Here is a 21117-nt window from a genome sequence, read left to right on the forward strand (position 1 = left end):
TAACAACGTAAACATAGAAATCCCTATTGGTTTGTAAAAAAAAATGCACACAACTAATTGAAATCCCGTTCTTACTATGGGCGAAAACCGGAGTACCCCGGGGGAAACCCACATGGTCATACAGGTAACCAAATGCAAAAATAAAACAAAACAAAGCACAATGATGTCAGTCATTTACACACATTATATGACATATAAATGTCTATTTTCCATTTATAAATAAATTCTTTATTTGACTGCATCGTATATAATTTCCGTTAAAATAAACACATTTTTTGATAGGCTTTACAGTATCAAACCACTAATTCTTTTTTTTTTAAATTTGTGTAGATTGTAATAACTCATTTTACCATTTTGCAGTACATATTAAATGTAATCGGATCATAGCTCTTTCCGAGTCACGTGATGTTGGTGTCGTATCGAATGCTGAAAAGATGTTTGTACTTGTCCAGAAATATTTCCCCTTTCATAACTACCACAATATACCTCACCAGATATATGTACATCTTTATGAGGTTCAGATTATCGTTGGTTTGGGTGTCATTCCTTCCCTATGTATAAGCATATCACACTTGCTAACTCGACAGGTTCAATATTACTCAGTTCGGTAACTGCACTTTGTACCTTCCACAGCACACGTATATGTCTTCCAGATCTAAATCTTTTTGTGTAGGTCTATAAGAAGTATTTATATGTGTAGTTTGGTGCGTGTGTTTGTCTTTAAAGAGAAATTCGTTGAATTCGTCGTACAGGTAGTCAGTGAGAAATAATTGCATACCTGTATCTACGCCAACCAACCGACATGACAATAGGAATTCATCAATTAGCCAACATCTAGTCTGTGCGACCTTTGTTAGTTGGCTGGCATGTGTATTGTGGTATAGGCGACTTTGGGAAAAAAGTAAGTATGTGATTATGGTTAATACAGTATATAATCTGACATAATAATTTAAATATCGAATAATGCTTTGGTCGATTTCACTTGGCAATGAATCAGGTTGCTCTTGAATTTGTCTCAAGAGTAACTCAATTCATCAAACCATGAAATCCGGCCAAAATAATGTTGAATCCTTATATATTAAGCAACACGTATCATTCCTACTAATAAATTGAAGAAGAACAAGGCTAAACTTAATAGAACTTGAGTAAGTCTAATGGTTTTGTTTGAAAAATAGTCCGTCTTTAAGGGTGATTAAACTACGGAAGCGTATTAGGGCCACTATAAAAAAAATTAAATCGTACGTACGGATTACTAATTCGTACGTGCGATTTACTAATTCGTACGTACGGATTACTAATTCGTACGTACGATTTACTCATTCGTACGTACGGATTACTAATTCGTACATGTACGTACGATTTACTAATTCGTACGTACGGATTAGTAAATCGTACGTACGAATTAGTAAATCGTACGTACGATTTAATTTTTTTTAAAGTGGCCCTAATACGCTTCCGTATTAAACAGTACTATTAAGACAAAAATACGATTATGAAATACTTAAGCACTTTATCACAATTTGAAAAAAAATGAATCAATCAAAATATAATTTTTGATGTTGAATTTAATTATAATTATGGAACAGCTGTGTGGAAGAATAATTACTAGGCAGTGTTCTCCGGTTGTCACCTGCATCGAATCGAACTGGACAGTCATCTTTACGAAATATGTTACGGAGTTATCTGTAACCTTGATACGAGCTCAACAGCTGATTAAAGGTGAAGCTTCATTTATTGATTGTGTACGTATAACCCCTTTTCATCGGTTGAACTGTTCCTTGTGTAAATGGCTTCTTATGGAGGCGTAATTTCGACCTCTTTACACGAGTACACTGTCCTCTCGAACGATTTACATAATCGGGGTAAAATCGAACTGTTTAAATGATATCGTATTTAGTTTGATTGAAAAATGGGCATAATCAAACCATTACAATCTTGATTTTGAATATACATGTATACAAAATCAGGGATAACACTTGGGTGGAAAAGTTTAGATTTTCACCCTTGGTTTTGCTGAAAATCTCATTGAAAGGCCTTTTTTGTAGATTTATAGCCTCATTCACTTCCTCAAAAGCCCTGATAATCTCAGATTTATGCTATTTATGACCCAGCATAAGTATTTTGTCACATACAAATGTACATGTGCAGTATATAAAAGCGTAAGATGCAATGTATGCAGAGGTGACAGTATGGCAGAAGTGGGCGGTTCGTGGAATTACCTCAGTGACTAATACCCTTACAAACGGTATTCAATTTAAAGCATATTCGAATTTAACACTTGCATTTGAAAAAACAAATCAAATCAAAAAAGCTCGTTGGTGACGTCAGATCGATTAAAACGAAATGACAAAAGACTGACGAGTGCGTCGGTATTGAGTTTGGATTTTAAAACATCTTCCAACTATTCTATTTTGATGTGTCCTTCAGGGTCATCTATATAACAAAATAATGCTGAAATTCCAACACAAATAAATATCTAAAATTTGCACAAAATTTGTCATGTAATATACCAAAATGATTGTTTGGACATATAGTTTCTTACAGTCACCATTAATATGCTGTAGATGCTACAAGTTTTTTCTATAGAGTAAGTTTGTGGTAAGATATAACATGGAATAAATTAAGTCACACGCGGCTGCGAATAACATTACACAAACATAGCATAAAGGGAGACATTTCAATAATGACCATAGTAAGACGGACCTTGTTGTTAATCTGTGGATTTTGTGACATTTATCAGAAAAGCATATTTTACCCCAAACCCAACGGTTGAACATTTTTTGCTAAAGCAGCCTTCTTTTTCTTTTTCTAAAATGATTTATTGACTCAATTACAGCATTTTTGATGTTTGAAATACCTCCTTATATACCATATTTGTGTAATATTATTCACATTCGTCATATGCATTTCAATAATGTTAAGACGTATTATATAGTCAATTTTGGTAAAAATCAACCAATACTCCTATTTCGGGTTTAAGACATTGTGATCAAAACGACATGGTTATTTTGTGGAATATATGCGATACAAATGAGCTTATAATCCCCCCCCCCCCCCCCCCCCCCCCCCCCGTCATGCATTTTTGGTATGTTTTGTTAAAAGGGCCTGTTTCCAGTAATGTTAATTCTCCATAGGAGCCTGCCCCCGTATAATTTCTTATCTAGCTCAACTACAGTTTTTTTCTTTTCCGAAGAATAATTTTACACCTTTCCGACATCCAGATTTCATAATGTCAGTGAAAATTTATTTTTATAAAGTTGTCATTTTGAGCATCAAAGACATAAGGTCGTAAATAAAAGAAGGTTCTCTCGAAATTGTAATTCGCAACATAGTATAAATTTCTTTTGATAAATATTTCCAAAACATCGTGTTTATTCATAAAACATAAAACAAAAATTTTCTCGGATGAAAATGCACTTGCAGAGACACAATTATGAAGAAAAATGCCATAAAATTGCAATTTTCTCCCGTTATATAGTTTTGGATGCAAATTTCCATCACAAAATCGGATAGAGCTTTACTTGTTTCATATTTGTACCAAAAATCAGCTAATTCCATGTGGTGAAACGTTCTCATATCGTCGCCTGAATGTGGTTGTAAATTGAAAGAAAAGGGGAAATGAGTAACAACCTTGTCTGAAACCCTATTATATAGCTTATTATATACAAAATTTTATATTGAATATCAGAGCGGATATTTTCATGACAGTTTTATGATATCTAACGACTAAATAAACAGTATCGATATAAAGATTTACACTGAGGACACCCTGATACATGAATACTATTCTATCTCAAGTTGTCCTCTTTTGAATTTTCTGATCGTGTGGCCTTGTACATTTATCCGTATCTTCTTGTCTTTGTCTATACGTTTACGGAATCATTGACTCGACGCTAGCTATTCTTGTCTCACTTTCCTTGTTTTATTGTCCCATCTCCAAAGCGTTGTGGCTCTGTCAGGGTTGGGACCCTGACTTGTCTCACTTTCTTTGTGCTTGCCGACCACGCCACATCGAATAGATAGATTATCCATATGAAATACTTTATTTTGTTCTAAGTAATCAATCAATTCTGCGCTTCCTGGAGGTATTGAATGTGATTTATTATATTATCTTGTTATTTTGTGTAATTAGTTGTTCGTTATTTATCACACATTTTCGCATAATTGTACCAAACTACTAAGTATTAGCTGTTTACAGCAATAATCGGTGGCTTGCTAATTTGTTACTTTATCGACGCTTCATAAACCAATCGTTATTGTTTCAAGATGGAGGGTAAATGTGTTGGAGAAGGCTGTCAACTATACTTCAAGAAACGTAGTGGCAATACGAACAGAAGTGCGCGCAATGTAAATAGTCCACAATATAAATGGCTCCTAGATACGCTGGTGCAACAAGGATTGATGTCAGCAAAGGAACAAGCACTTATTTGCCAGAAGTGCTACATGAAGTATCTTCGGAACAAAAATCAGCCTGAACCTGAACCCGAGCAGAACCAGGAAATAGAGGAAGAAGACGACTCCCCGTCCCATATCCTGCCGTTGCTGACCCTTCATGATCTTTTGAATGGATCATCTTCACACAAAAAATGTTGTCTCTGTCTTGTTACCTTTGCAATAAATGGAACAAAATCATCAGTCTTACCAAAACGTGCAAGACATCACCTGATCTATTCACACAAACTGTGGTGTCCCACCTCATCCCGCGTCTGCTCCATTCACCTTATTGGTAACGACTTAGATCCGTCTACAGAGGTTGTCCTTGATGGTAGAGGTTCCTTGGAATCTCAGTTACCATCAAAATCGTCCGAAATCATTAATGACCTCCTAGAGGTGTCGCACGTCCTTTCACAGATCCAGTCTGCGTTTGCAATAAGCTTTTCTTCTCTTGATGACTCGGCATGCATGGCCTGGACAGGTTGGTCCAAAGATCAGTTCCTCGAAATCCACTCGCACTGTTCCCCATATCTTTCATCTGGTATATATACCAAGACTACACACGATGCTCTATTACTGTTCTTGGTAAAACTGAAAACCGACATTTCCTGGAGTCAGTGTTCTTCTCTTTTTGGAATTTCCAAGTCAAGTGTGTCCAAAACTTTCCACTCCATAGTACAGGCATTAGACACATCGATAGTCCCACAATTTCTAGGTCCGGATCACTTGACAAGAGAACAGGCACAATACTGTCTTTTCAGAAGCATTTTTTGGAGATAAAGCCACTGCCATATTAGATGACACCTATATTTATATCCAGAAAAGCTCCTACCACAAGCTCCAGATAATGTCCTACTGTGGCCAGAAGAAGAGAAACTATCTCAAATTCATGAGCATCGCCTTACCAGATGGCTACATTCTGGACACAGTAGGACCATTCACTGGCAGCGAAAATGATGCTACAATTACAAAAAAAAATCATGGACAAGCTAGTTACTTGGCTACAACCAGATGACAATGTTGTCGTTGACCGAGGTTTTAGAGATGCCCTACCAGTTCACGAAGCCTCTGGCCTCAATGCTAGCATGCCGTCATACCTGAAACCCGGTCAAAGTCAACATTCTGAAGTCCAAGTAAATCTTGACAGAACTATCACCAAATCGAGGTGGATTGTGGAATCCTATCATGGTCGTCTGAAACACTGGACGTTCTTCCGAACGCAATTGGTGTCTAACAGCTTTATCAATGTCATCGAGGCTTTGCTTCGAACCGTCACAGCCTGTCTGAATGGTATTAGAGGACCGATCTACCAGAGATCTCCAGAGAGAGATGCCAAAGATAGGCTAATGGCTGAACGTATGAAGGACATTTAAGTGATGACGGAGACTATGAGGTGTGGCTTTACCAGCACTCCCCAGACCTTCTCCGATGTCAAATACATTCTCGACACAAAAGCCAAACGCAATATAACGTTTGGATACGGTTCACCGTTTCACCCGATGATGAGGCCCCAATAAAGGACTACTACTGCCAGTGCCCAGTTGGAGAGAGAACGATGGGAATGTGTGCGCACATCTCCAGTATCTTGTACTACCTTGGGTATTACAGGGCGCTGGGAAACCCTCGACCATTACAACCACAGGTGAAGAAATTCCGACAAAACTTGAAATAGTTTTCCATGCGGCAATTCAACCATAGGCTAATTCAACCAAAGATTTGAAAATGTTCCACCACTTACATGTTGATGATTTTTCCTCTCATCAATAGCATATTACGTACTGTTTAATAGGCTAAAATTGGTTTGCATCCAACGCCCATAAAAGGGTGTATTCTCTAAAAAACACAGTTTTTGTGTCTAAAATGTTATCATCGAAAATGGCATTTTTGAGATTGTTTCTTCCATAAAACAGCCAAATGGCGCGATGGAAACATGATTTTTTGTCACAATCATGCCATGAATCGATTCTTTACGGTGACCATCATTTGATTAGATTTTCATTAATATTTTACATAACATGCACATTTTATCAACACTTAGACAGCTTCTGAAAGGTGCAACTTTGAGGAGCCATAAAAAACAAACCAAGTGACCTAAATCTTTATACTTTATAGATCTGTGACCACAACGTCATGGGCAATGCACCACCAACAGGGAATTTGAATAAGAGAAGGGGCCATTTTGGAAACAGGCCCTTTACAAACAGTTTAACAAATTACATGTCAACAGCAAGTCCAACGGTCTACAATGATACATACTAAGAATTATTTCTGTTAAATTGCACCATAGTAGGAATATATATGCTTGTAAAACATTACTCACTGGTTTGATTGGATTAGCTGTTTCAATGCCCCTGTCGTGATAACTCAAAAGTTACTTGGCCAAAAGTCTTATATCGATTATATGAAATACAATCAACTTATAATACAGAGATATAGTGGAGACACAGAAAGTACAAGTAATGCCATTTGGTCATATTTTCAAAGTAGATATTAGCTATTTTAACAGTGAATATTAACATTTTGCTATTTTCTTTGAATAATTTATAATTCTATGGTAACGCAATACCTTGTCATGTTCTGTCGCCTCAATTTGATAGCATCACACTTTGTTCGACACATTGGCATTTTGTTAGTGATCATGATGCATATTTTCACCACCACGCAGACTCGTGTTTACACATTCAGCCTATCCCTAGTTATTTCATATACGTCAACCTTTATCAGATTACGACTAATTTGAGTATATTTTTGACAACACGCTTTGATCATAGCATTTAAAATATTTTATAAACATACAAATCTGTTACGAGAGAGTAATTACCAATTACGATAAACATTTATTTTACATTTTTCTAAAAATGTAGGTAATGTGATGGCACTCTGGATGTGAAGTTTGACGTAAATGTGACACCAAGCTACATTTTCGTGCCAAAAGATACAATTTTATTGTGACGTCATCATGGGCTGTTCTGGAAGTCGAGACATCCTATTGCAAGTTCAAAAGCAACACTCCAAACAAATAGACAAAGAAATTGCAGTGGAAAAGAAAATTAAGAAGTTAAAATTTCTATTGTTGGGTAGGTAGATGTATGAATTTTATATATGAATAAAAACAAGTACATGTATATCGGCTCTGACAAAACATAGTACAATAATATATATTTCTATTCTTATGAATATGATAGAGTATATAAAGTTCAACAAATTGTATATGATTTTTGCCACAGATTATAGATTTAGAATCCTCTCTATAATGATGTTTCTGTATGTATCCTTAAAATACTAGTCACCTTTTATTTATACGTCTAATCAAAATCGTTGTTTGAATGTTGGCAGGTGTTTCAAAATCTGGAAAAACAACTCTTTTTAGACAAATGAGGTAAGTAGAAACTTTCTGTTTTCTAACGACAGCTACTTTTAGTGTGTAGTTTTGCAATAATATTAACAAAACTGCTACACCATGGTCAAGTCTTCCTACATTCTTTATTATATAGAACAGAAGCGTTCTAACAAATATGAAATAAGTAATATCAACTTAATTCCCTATTCTGTATACGGACCTTTTTTGAGGTGCCCAAATTTTGGCTATTTCCAAATTTCAGCGAATTACGTAATGATGAATTTGTGCACCCAAATAAATATCTATATAAATCTAACATAGACACTGCAATTAGCTCAGTCATAATTAAGCACAATATCTCCAATCCGAAAAGAGTGCAAATAAGAAAAATATCTATATTAACAGTACATGTACATTATGTATGTTGTTTGTGTAATTAGTAAGACATAAAGGGTAAATCAAAGTACCCAGAGAAGTCACCTAGTGGGGAAGGTTGCATTCTATTATTTCTTATCCAGAAGGAAGTAGAATTCAAACCTTAGCCATCATATCTAGGAGCCAATAGACCTCCGACCGGCAGATCGACTTGGCCATTGAATTCTTTTTCAATGTATTACAATTGCTGTCTGTACAATTATTAAAATATTTATACAGTAATGTATAAAGATTCAATATTACATGTGTATTAAAGATATTAAATCATTGCCCCCGTCTTAAGTTCTTTAAGGAATATTTAAGACACTGAATATCGAATTTAATCACCTCACTGATGTCCCAACTTCCACATCGTATTTATTGTGCTAACTATAAATTTGCTCAATGATAACTGGAGATGATTAAATGCCAAGACGCCAGGTCGACTTGGCCATTTAATCCCCTTTTCAACGAGTTAAGCTATTGTTTGTGTAATTAATGATATATCAATAAATATTATCTTAGCAATATATATAATCTATGTAATATTGAAAACAGTTCGGATATAATATAAATTGGAATCGAAACTCGCTTACCAAAATGCAAAGCAACCTAACAATACGACCCATTGCAATCAGTTTAGACGAATACGTCACAAGTAGGGTTATTTCTGATTTGTCATTGCAGAATTTTGCACTCGAACGGCTTTAGTGTGTCGGAGAGAACGTACTACAAGAATGTTATCATAGACAATCTCATGCAATACACTGAAGTCGTTCTTAGGAACATGCCTCTCCTCAACATCCCGTTTGACGACGAGACTTCTGAGGTAATGTCAGAGCATTGCGGTAATCATAGCATGATCCAAATCCAAGACAATAGTTCTGTAAACGCACTAATTTTGGCGCACTTAAATTTTAGCGGAAAACCATATGTAAACAGATTAGAGAAATAAAGCGTTGGCTCACCCATATTTATACTAAACAGCTAGCGCATTATTAGCGGAATGCATCCATCACAAAATCGCTAAAATAATATTATTATTGCTAAAATTGGTACGTTGAACGTCTTTGTATAACGCATTCATTAAATGCAATGATGTTCGTTTCTGGTTATGTTTTTGTTTACCTATTCTCTCATTTTGAGAATGTGATTTGCTCCAGGTTTAGCAAAAGTTCGTATGACGGGTGTTTTTGATGAAACAAGACATTTTCTCCTCTTAAACACCTAGTCTTATTTTCTATGTAGTTTCTACGCAAATCTTGTGTTCATGTTTTGATCTCGTTTTGTCAATTTTCATCTTTTGCGTATATTTTAAATGGCACGCGTCAGTAAACAACAAAAAGGAAAATTATTTCTTATTTACATTTTGACAATTTTTGATTCACGCTACTTGAAATAAATCAGTAATTATCATTTATTCGAAGTTACATTATGTAATGGAACAATCAGACAGGTGATGGACTAGCATAACAGCTGCTTCTAATTGGTTGGGAAAGGTTTTCAACTTCTTGAAGTAAACAGATCTCCAATATATTTATAATAGATTTCCAAAATAACATCATGTATTTATTTAATTTCTTTGCGAAATCACATTTTCAATTCACATCTTGTTTTAATCTGCATAATTTAGAAAAAATTATAAAACATTTATTTACAAAATATAATATAGGAGCTTCGACCTCACTGTCATTAATGTATTCCTACGCGCCAGACCAAAGTGTGAACGTCAATTTCGTCAGTAAGGCCAAATAAAGTATTCAGAATATCATAATTTGAGAAGAACGCTAATCACCAGATAGACCGTGACGATAAGAACGTCATAACGGCATCCTAAAAAACAGTGTGGGAGTTTATAGCTATATGAGCATAACAACTACAGAACTTGTAACGTGAAAATGCAATATAAAACTTATTATAGAGCTGCGAATATAAAACGTTCGACCAAACCAAATCTAAGCATGATTAAATACACGATATGCTGAATTGTCTTCATTCTATTACAGACATATGCAAATATATTTTTGACGAAGGCCAGAGATTGGCATAATTTACTGGATTTCGAAGCAGAACTTAAGCATCTGTATTGCACACGAGGATTCCAGGCTTGTGTGATAAAAGGCCAGGATTATAGTCTAGGTGACGGAGCGCAACAGTGAGTTTGAACTTCATTATTATAAACACCCGATCGATCAGTGACAGAATAGCATTCATCACTAAGTATATTATGTATAAGTGATATAGATTTCGGAAAATAATACCACCTTACATTCTTATTATCGATATCATAACTGTGGGGTATATTGTTTCTGTTGGTAATAGGAGATAAGTCAGGTTTGATGTTCCTCGACACCACCCTGGTCCTTCTCATGCTAAGGTGATGACATGGGCTGGATAATGCCCAGATTTACAATGCGGGTGTTGTCGATGACCTATAAAACTCTTCCGAAACATCTGGTTACTTTTCATTTGCTCAGTTTTAACAGTTTCTATGTAATTAAGGATATTCTGTACATTTTCTCCTTATCGTATCGATTTTAAGTTTAAATGACCAAGGCGTTTATATGCCTCTAGTCTCTTTCTATTTTTGCTTATTTTTGTTTATTGTTTTAGCCTTTTCAAGTCATTTGACAGAATAGCCTCCCATGATTACATCCCAACGGACCAAGATATCCTCTACTCGAGGGTAATCACAACAGGTGTTACGGAACTCAGCTTTAAATTTAAAGGCAGCAATTTGTGGTATGTACTGAGAAACCAATAAAATTAAAAATATAAACACTGAAACAATGATACCTTAAATACGTTGATATCTTTGTAAGGCCATCATTTAAAAAAAAACAAAAAAAAAACAACAAGAAAAATCATTTCCCTATTTTTTTTACAATGGGATAAGGAGTCTAAATTTTTAAAAGTTTTCTAGATATATGTATATTTTACACATTTAAATGAAAACCATTACAAATTATTAAACCAACAATCCAGAGAAAGCTTGAGATTTGAAGTATAATTTGCCGCAATTTGTACCCAAATTATTTTTTTTTCTCGTGCCTGAGAATAGAAAAACAAACTATTCTGTCTAGATGTGTGCAAATAATTTTAAGCCTTGCTAAATAAAAAATCGGTCACTTGCCTAAAACTCAAAGCAAATGTATTCACCATGAACAGAAGAGTAGAATCATAATCAGTGTAGATTAGTGGACATTTTACAGTCTATTTAACAATAGCATAGTCTTAAAACTCAAAACCTGAACGATAAGCCTATCCTAAAAATACTTGTTTGAAAATAAGCATTTCTTGAAAAAAACGATAATAAAATTTTCAACTTAGTCCGATAATATCCTGAAGGTCTAATTTGAGAAGATAATGTGTGTGCATTGTTTCCTTATGCATTGGTTTATACTCTATTTGCAACGAAATTAGGTTGATCGGTCTGCATATAGATAATTGTTACTTTATCGACCGAAGTAGCTCTGGATTTGTCATTAATCCAAAAACTGCATCAGATGTAAGCTTCATTAAATACAACATTCGCATCAATTTATATTCCTTCATGCTTTTAACCTTTATTATTTTTATAAAACCAAAATTAGTTGATTTTATAGTAATCCACATGTTATTTTGGCGTATCATCGCAAATTGGCTATAACATTTAGATATGAGTTACTACTGTGTCATTATATTGATAATTCACCAGTCATAGTCTGATTTAATAAGTCAGTATTTTTCCAGTATGGTAGATGTTGGTGGCCAAAGATCTGAGAGGAGGAAATGGATCCACTGCTTCGATAATGTCACAGCTATTATCTTCGTTACAGCGATGACTTTTTACCACCAGATGAATGATTCGTCAGATATGGTAACTAATACGATATTGTTTTACAAATAAGGTAGATGTAAACAATAGTAATATAGTTTTTCGTATGCAATAGATATTTTGCATCTATTAGAAACTCATAATGATAAAAGTAGGTTGCCTCCGTCTGTGAATGGGACCCGCGGAAAACAAAATATGGAAATAAAATGATTTTCTTTATTTAAAAACAAAACAAAACAGAGAAAACATGGAGGTTTAACGATTTTCCTTATTTAAATAATTATTTAAAACTCTATTTCTCCTGTAAATATCACTGATAAATAAAACGATTCTTTTTATCAAAATTTTCATTTCAGTATCGAATGTAACAGTCTTGTTTTTTCGATGATAGTCCCTAATATGTTAAACTTTGTCTAAAATATCAACTTGGGATGCTTCATAACAATAACAAGTGTTATATTGCTACAATACATTGTACATACAAATTATCTTTTTGAAAGTTAGTTATTATTACACAAAGAGAAATTACATGTTAAAAGTACTGTAATGTAGATACCAATCAGGTAATCTTTTTGATTACGCGACATAATGTATACATCTCTCGTGTTGTCGATTTTCTATTTACAATTACAGTATGGTAATTATTTGTTGTTGTTATCTGAGACTTTTTCTTTTTAATTTCAGAATAAACTTCATGAGTCATTGTTGATTTTTAAGTCTTTATGTGCAAACCAGTATCTTCACAAGTCGGCCTTTCTGGTTTTTCTAAATAAAATGGATATTTTCAAAGTCATGATACAGAGGAAATCACTAAAGTGCTGTTTTCCACGCTATAAAGGTAAACTACTACCTATCCATTTACCTACCTAACTACCTACATATCTACCCAACCAGCCACCTACCCACCAACCCATCAAGCCACACCCTCCTACCCACCAACCACGTACCTACCAACCCACCTACCCACCTACCCAACCACTGACCCAGCAACACCCTCCTACCACCTACCCACCTACCTAACCCAGCCACACCCTCATACCTACCTAACCACCTACCTTCCTACCCACCCACCCACCCTCCTACCTACCCACCCACCCACCCAGTCACCCCCTCCTACCAACCTAACTACCTACTTACCACCCCCTCCTACCCACCTACCCACCTACCCTCCTACCTACCTAGCAATCCACCCCCTCCGCTCGCCCCACCCGCTCAGTAGTAGGAGTTGTAGCAGTAGCAGCATTAGTAGCGTGGGATCTAAGTGTGGTAGGAAACTGGAGTACCCGGCGTTGTGGTCGAGAAAAGCCATAACTTCATACATCCGATCGTAAAATTTATACTCGATCGCTTAGGTGAAAAATAAGAGTGATACCACTGTTCCTTCCGACTACCCTTTTGATTTCATATAGTAACAATATTTATACCATCTCTACAGAAATGTACATTTGTATCAGTACTGTAGTAATGCGTATCTTGGTGAGTACAGTGGGATCTTATGTAAAGGAAACTTTTAATGGTAGTTTCATATACACTGTATTACTAAGATTCAATACATTAAATCATTTGCAAATGCGTTATTCTTTTTATAGTGAGTTTGAAACATATTTTTGCAGGTGGAAAATCTTTTATTGAATCAGCCCAATACATCTCCTGTCTGTTTGAAAACGCAAGTCGCCGAAATAGTGGAGTCTACTGTCACTACACCACTGCCACAGACACAGAGAACTTTGATCGAGTTTTCGACACATCCATGGCTATCCTTCTCGAAAAGAACCTTGCGGTGACCGGACTGCTTTAGGTATATTTACAAAAGAGTTCCGAGGAGTGAAACAGAAGAGCAAACACTAAATGCGACGTTACGTACAAATACATACTTCATGATAGCTATATTAGTGATAATAATCAGCTCTAGGGCCGTGTAGGGTACGTTAAATAGTTTTTGAAACTCAAATGTTGTATAGCGTACCACAACAAGGATGTTGTACACAGTGTTCGTGTAACATAACAAGGACTTTGTAAAAAGTGTTCGCGAAACACACAAGGATTTTGCACATAGTGTTCTTGTAACGCAACAAGACGTTTGTAATTAGTTTTCGCGAAACACACCAGAATTTTGTAAATTGTGTCATTAAAACACAACAAGGGGGTAGGTAGTATTCACGGATCACAGATAGTAGATAGTGTTCGACAAACAAACATGGAATTTGTACATACATTGTAGTGTTGGCAAAATATAAGGATTTTGTACATATCGTTTGTGTACCAACAAGGAGTTTGTAAATACTATTCACATAACACTACAAGGATTTTGTAGATAATGTTAGCGAGACAAGAAGATTCTAAATGGTATTCACGAAACACGCAATGATTTTTTTAGTGTTGTCGAAGCACAAGGAGTTTGTAGACTTTGGTTTGGTTTGGTTTATTTTGTTTAACGTCCTATTTACAGCCAGTGTCATTTTAGGACGTGCCTGGTTTTGGAGGTAGAGGAAAGCCGGAGTACCCGGAGAAAAACCACCGAGCTACGGGTCATTAACCGGCAACTACCCAACGTGGGTTTCGAACCCGTACTCAAAGGTGGATGGATAGTGATAAAGTGTCGAGACAACTTAACCATTCGGCCACCGCGGCCCCATGTTTGTAGACAATCTTGCCTGAACATACATGTACTTGAATAGTGTTTATACGGAATAACAATATAATGTGTTGGGGACTTAACAGGTTAGTGTTTCACCACTGCCCTGTTCTAGTTTTGAAGATGCAAAACAGTTGTAGAAGTTTTGATTAAATCAAAACAAAGACGATTTAAATATCAAGTAAAATGCAAACAATTTCTCTTTGTAGTCCTGTACGATGTAGATACCTGTTTTTCATCGAAGTTTAGCTACAATATTTATTCATTGATATCCGTCTTTTCTTCATAATTTTTCTTTTTTTTTCTTTATTAATTAATTGTTTTACGCCACAAGATTCCATTTCATGTACATGTACGATATGAAAATAAAAAACAGCAAAAGAACACGGCTTTACTATTAATAAAGAAAACAAGGGTTAGCAAGATATAAAGAAAGAAATCTCAGTATAATAAAAATATATTACTTTGTTAATGAGAATAGCAGAAACATATCACAGACCAGTCTCTGCCCATAATTGACGTTCAAAAATGGAAATATATTTGTAATTATTGCAAATCTTCACTTCATGACTTGTCTTACACGGATATATAGTGCCATCTCATACTTATATAGATATATGAAGCATTACTCTGTTATGTGCCTAGGATGAAAATTCTGCTTGACTGAAGATAATTTACTATTTTGATTCCAAATCAACAATGGATTTTAAATCATAGATATCAACATTATCATTTCCCTGATGTCGAAGTCATATTGTTATATCCGTATTAATTTGTTTGTTGCATATATATCTTTTGTTTGAAATAAACTGTTTTACAAATGATATGTTTTGTCAACCTTTCATGATACATGTATATGTGTTTCATAAAAAACAATTTATACATTATATATGTGTGAGATAATGTGTATTCTGTGTACTTTTGTAGACTCGAGATAGATGATTTCTCTCGGATTCACCTGAATCAAGTGATGTTTTATAAATGAGTGTTGTTCCTATTGACAGATCGAAATACTTGCATAGTTGTATGCAATACATCTATACAGATGAAAATCCATCAGCTAGAGTTATATAATAAAGATAATATTCCTATAACTAACTGTTCAAATATATTTGAAATATATCGCATATCATTTAATCGTTATCTATACAATGTTACATCGCATCTTTCAAACACTTAGTTATGATTACTTATCCATAAATAGTAAAAGAGGGAGAAAACATAATTCTATATTATCAAATTTCCATTTTGTTTTACTATGATAATGTTTGGTTTTGGGTTACCTTGTACATATATCACGATAAAGGAGGGGGTTATTTCCTCAATTTTGACAATCTTATATTATTCACCTAGTAGAAATGACTGCAAATGTACTAATTTGGGCGTCCTCAAATTTTAGCGTAATGCCATTTAATAGATTAGCGCTTTGATGAAATGGTCACCAAGTATAGCACGATACTAGCAGCAAGAAATAATTTTCGCGAAATCAGAATTCATAAATCAGAAAATGTTATAAGTACTATTTTAATTCAGCGAAATGCTTCTACCACGAAAAGATAACCGCTAAAATATGTACGTTTATCTTTGTGTCAAATGTATATCGAAAAGATGCAGAAAGTAAAGAGAAAACAGTCTATACCGGCAAAGCCTTGATTTTATTTTGTGCGAAAAACACAACCACTCCTCCCTCATCTGGTTTTAGTATAAACATGCGCGACGTCTTTTCAAGTTGACTTAATTTGAGGGATCGCTCGTGACTTTTTCACCCAAACCCACGCATATTTACGAAGAGTGTCAAATATACTGTTTCAAAACAACGTTATACATCATCCATAAAAACTATGTAGTGACCAAATGCGCCTCTACATACAACAGCACTAATATAATGCGTAGCCGCTGCGGGAATCTTCCTCGTTTTCCTTGTGATGTTAAACACTCCCAATAGCAAACTGCATCACAAGGAAAGTAATAACGCCCAAATTCTGCTCAAAGCCATCCTCAATGAGCGGTTATTATTAGTCATAAGTAGAGTGTAAACAAACGGCTTGACAATGTGAGTGATAGCTGACCGCACTGTGGTCCCTCACTCGCCATACATAAGGCACCTAGAATTTGTTTAGGGGACATTTTAGGACATCAGTTCTACCGTGTTAACATTTTTTTGCGATGGCGTCCTTTCAAGGAGTTTTAATCCTCCTCTCAGCAGTTCTAGTAGCAGCAGAAGCATCATGTTGGTTTAGTCCCATCAAGAACGAAACAACCTGTGAGTATGACTATGGGTATCGGGAGATCCCTTCGTGTTATTGTTATTTTCTTGTGACGATCACTCAGATAAATACACGGACGTAATTATTATGTCAAAAAATGAAATACCAACCGATCTACAATATGAAGTTTATTAAACACTTCAGTAGTTTTATTGGGTCCTAGCATTGTCTCGGATTTAACAATATACCGCAATTTTGTAAGCACGATTGTGTAGTTTTGTTTTTCGGAAACTGTCCTTCAAATCAATTTAAGATTGCAAGCTACCAATGTTACATTAAAAAGTACATTTTAGTAGTTGGTTTGGCAATTATGCGATGCAGCTGTAATAATGCTATGTACATCTCTGAATCAGAGATATGTCGAACGACTCCAAACGTTGAATTAATAATTATCAGAATGACATGGAAACTAAATTTGTAATTTGACATCGTATTTCCTATATTAAAACGATGTTTCGATTTTACAAAGATTGTTTGAGATAATTTTGATAGGTCAATTAATCTTATCTATATATGTTTATATAATTAAAAGTAAATAATGTCCGTGTGATGGATAAACATAGTAATAATAATGAAAAACCCAAACCAGAAAATCACAAGCGCTTGCACATGCTTTGAGAGCAAGCTCTTCAGGTGTAATGAAATTGCTTGCGATTTTCTGGTATGTGTTTTTTTTTATTATTATTACTATGTTTATATATATATATATATCTAACCGAGGTGTTGTATTTCGTTCACTATACATTAATATGCTAATTAAAAAAAAATTAACGGAACTTTGCTCAATAGTTATTTAGTATATCATAAATGTTTTACTTTTTCATTATTTTTATTGGACGAAACAAATATTCAAGTTTCACATATTTTGTATATTACATGTGGTATATATTTATTTCATATCATTAAATTAAACTGAAGATACTACATTGCTGACAACATTTAAAATAATATGGTCCTAATGATGATTGTTAATAAGACCGATAGCTACACACATACTTTACGAGCGAAGCACGATATCATTTTTTTCGGGATGGAATTAAATAATTAACCAAACTCTTTGATAGATAAAACTAGTTGCTTAAACATTTCGAAGTTCTTGTTTTAAATCGATCATAATTGCTTTACTTATAAACATTATAAAGACATTATCGCTGTTCTTTCTAATATATTAATCTAATATTACAAAGCTGTGACCGCTGCAGGCAAAACCGACAATTTGTCAAACCAACTTCCTGTCAAAATGCCTTACCAAAAACGAAGATAGAATATTGAAAAGGGAAAAGATAACTCGAAATTTGCTTTATATATTTAGTCATTTAAACATTGCAGAATATATACTAGCATAGAAAGTAGGGATGTGTTTCAGCATAGATTTCAAGAAATAAGAAACTGATTTATGTCTCTGTTCCTAGTAATTGTAAAACAAGAGATTCTTTCGCACCATCTTTGTTTTTGTTTACGTCTCATCTATTTGGTAAATTGTTACAATCTGATTTAAGATTTTTTTTACTGCTGTTCTTTAATATATTATTTGTAGAAGTAAAAGCCCATTTACTAGTTACTTAGTAGATGACGCAGCATTAAGTGAGGAAATAACATTTATGGAGGCAAACATACACTATGGTTCGAAGTCGTAAGATCCAATGCAAACAGATAAAAGCATGCATTTGTTATGAGATCTAAAATAGAATAATATCTACCACATCATTTTTACGCTGTGTAGAATTCAGAACTAAAATAGTAATAAAAAAATAATACAATAATAATCAAGCTACGAGGACAACAAGAAACAACAAGAACACCATTTAAAGTGTTATTTCTGTCCATGAAAGAAATTTCAATGCCGCGCGAATTTATCAAATGCTAAATGTATTCATATTATTTCAGTTTTCGGTTCCAAGAGGCATTACTGTGAGTACACCAGCCATGCAGATTCAGCAGATGGCCACGCCTCCATGAACAATGAAACGCGAGTACGAATGAACGTGACGGTTGGGTCCACTTTTGACACGCTGGACTGTGAACACTGTCAATGTCGACAGGACGGACTCCATTGCTGTGGGTAAGTACGATTTAATATGTATATATTGTATAATCAATCGAAATCGATAAGGTATATTCAGCCTTCCGACAGATAGTTCTTTATCATGAAAACAAATATTCAAAGACAATATCAACAGTAGACTTGTTGAATTGTTTTAATAGCCTAAACATATATACTTTGAAAGTTTAGTCTAGGCGGCATACTGTTAGTATGTCTGACCCTGAATAAAATACGAACTTAATTGGCAGTTAGGAGAATTTTATGTCATCGGCTGATTTTATATTTTTATTGAAAATTTTTATTTATAATATTTCTTACTTTCAAGAATACGGATAAAATACTTAACCTTTTAAATCCATCAGACATTTCATTTTCCGGTGAATAAAAATATGTTTCGGATTGCAGCAAGCTACATTATGTGCTTTCTCTAATTTGAAGTATTCATTTTTTTAATTATTGAATATTGCGATGGCAAAGACATAAAGTAATGAAGAGATACCATGTTAATGTTTGTTTGCCTATTTTCTTATTGGAATATTGATATGGGATTTCTTGAATGTTTTAATTCCTCAAAATCAACAAATAAATTGGTACAAAAACTGTTCTAAAAGTATATTGTCAGAAGCCATCACAAAATAATCAGCAATATTCGTTCTCCCCGGTAATACGGTTTTCATAGTCTCATTTCAATAATTTATCTATTTACAGAACAGGATTTTACGCGGGAACATTCCAGGTGCCAAAGAAATGCGACGTCATACCAGATGGATGTGAGCCCATCATTGTTCTCGCGGAGGATCACAAATTGAATTGTTTCACCAAAAAGCCTATAAGACCAAACCAGTATGGAATGGTACACGTACGCAACATGGGGACCCCAAGGAATGGATCAGATCGTGCAACGTGTGTTCCATTCATCTAACAGTGATTCCGAAAAACCAAAGATCATAACACAACCCATGATGGTGGCGAGCAGACGTAATAGTCATTGGCCGGAAAATGCTATTGAAAATATGGCAACCTTGCTCCCCACTGCTTGGCCTGCGCAGAACGCACAGAGGCCGGCCGTCAGGCTCAAGAACATTCCATATGTCATCAAAATCCGACAATGTTCCTCTAGGACAATCGTCCAGGTCGGTTCGGGTGTCGTCCTCTGGATCCCCAATGGTTTGGCCAATTTCACAGGATCCTCAAAAAACCTTTTCTAGGTCAATTACAATGAGGAGAACCAACGAACCATTCCCAGCCCCTAAAGAGGAAACTGTTTCAAAAACAAATTCCGAAACACCATCGACAGACATGGAACTCAATCGTCTACTGGCGATGAAACTTCTTGGACTAGCTTAATGGAACGCCTGAACAATATGTAATAAGTCTGTCAACAATGAGTATGATGTACGCCTCGTTAGGAATCATCACTCACTTTTGTATACAGTGGACTTTGTTTAAACGGACTCCATTCGGAGTATATAATTTGACCGGTTCGTAAGGAGTTTCAGATCGTAGATCTATCAATGTTAAGTATAGAACAAGTTTGAGTGAAATTTGCTGATGCAACATGTCTGTGATAAAATGTATATCTGATGTAGACGGATTCCGACACCAGTACTTGGTATTATAAACTATAAATATACCTAATAAATTAATACAATGTATGACCTTTACATATTTATGTATGTACATTTTGTATATAATAAAAATATCTTCCTTGTGCTATCTCACTGGTCACTGAATGTTGTGAATCGCCGTTACCTTCAACCGTATCATTGGCAAAGACTGTACTACGTGTTTGGAAAGCTTTCTATTGTTGTCATTTTCTATTGATAATGGAAGATTGTAAGTACTGGCTTCCATTTTCACTTTCTGCAATGTGAAACTTTAAAACACCAAGCATTAGCCAGATGAATAATAAAAAATCATTCTTTCAAATTTTGTCAATTTTATCATACACTTTATTTTACCAACAGCGATTGGGTAGCATATAGTGCGTTTAGGATGCTCTCACAACAAGTCGCGAACGATCTCATGTTTCATAGATAATAAATGTTTACATCAAGATTAACCAAGTAGTATATTATTTGAAGCGTAGATAGATCATGATGAGTATTATTTATGAGCAATTGGTTATTGACAGTCCCTAATGTAACACATACTTCACTAAACAAA

General features: G+C 34.8%; 2 protein-coding genes across 2 annotated transcripts; both read left to right on the forward strand.

Moving 5' to 3' along the window:
* The first annotated feature begins 10229 nt into the window (after window positions 1–10229).
* Window positions 10230–15416, forward strand: LOC117321960 (guanine nucleotide-binding protein G(i) subunit alpha-like). Its single transcript, XM_033876598.1, has 5 exons — window positions 10230–10343; window positions 10802–10930; window positions 11921–12047; window positions 12690–12843; window positions 13619–15416. Exons 3-5 carry the CDS (start codon window positions 11922–11924, stop codon window positions 13801–13803), a joined length of 465 nt encoding a protein of 154 aa, XP_033732489.1. The 5' UTR covers window positions 10230–10343; window positions 10802–10930; window position 11921; the 3' UTR covers window positions 13804–15416.
* Window positions 15417–16754: 1338 nt separating this feature from the next.
* LOC117321962 lies at window positions 16755–20883 on the forward strand. Its single transcript, XM_033876600.1, has 3 exons — window positions 16755–16903; window positions 18795–18969; window positions 19660–20883. Exons 1-3 carry the CDS (start codon window positions 16807–16809, stop codon window positions 19871–19873), a joined length of 486 nt encoding a protein of 161 aa, XP_033732491.1. The 5' UTR covers window positions 16755–16806; the 3' UTR covers window positions 19874–20883.
* Window positions 20884–21117: the final 234 nt, after the last annotated feature.

Source organism: Pecten maximus, chromosome 2 (genome assembly GCF_902652985.1).
Source record: "Pecten maximus chromosome 2, xPecMax1.1, whole genome shotgun sequence".
Lineage (NCBI taxonomy): Eukaryota > Metazoa > Mollusca > Bivalvia > Pectinida > Pectinidae > Pecten > Pecten maximus.

Bases quoted from the DNA above. Each gene is read 5' to 3' on its own strand.
- LOC117321960 (XM_033876598.1), top strand. From the start codon at position 11,922: ATGGTAGATGTTGGTGGCCAAAGATCTGAGAGGAGGAAATGGATCCAC. The intron at 12,048-12,689 runs GTAACTAATACG...TTTTAATTTCAG, and splicing joins TGAATGATTCGTCAGATATG to AATAAACTTCATGAGTCATT. The intron at 12,844-13,618 runs GTAAACTACTAC...ATATTTTTGCAG, and splicing joins CTGTTTTCCACGCTATAAAG to GTGGAAAATCTTTTATTGAA.
- LOC117321962 (XM_033876600.1), top strand. From the start codon at position 16,807: ATGGCGTCCTTTCAAGGAGTTTTAATCCTCCTCTCAGCAGTTCTAGTA. The intron at 16,904-18,794 runs GTGAGTATGACT...ATATTATTTCAG, and splicing joins CATCAAGAACGAAACAACCT to TTTTCGGTTCCAAGAGGCAT. The intron at 18,970-19,659 runs GTAAGTACGATT...ATCTATTTACAG, and splicing joins GACGGACTCCATTGCTGTGG to AACAGGATTTTACGCGGGAA.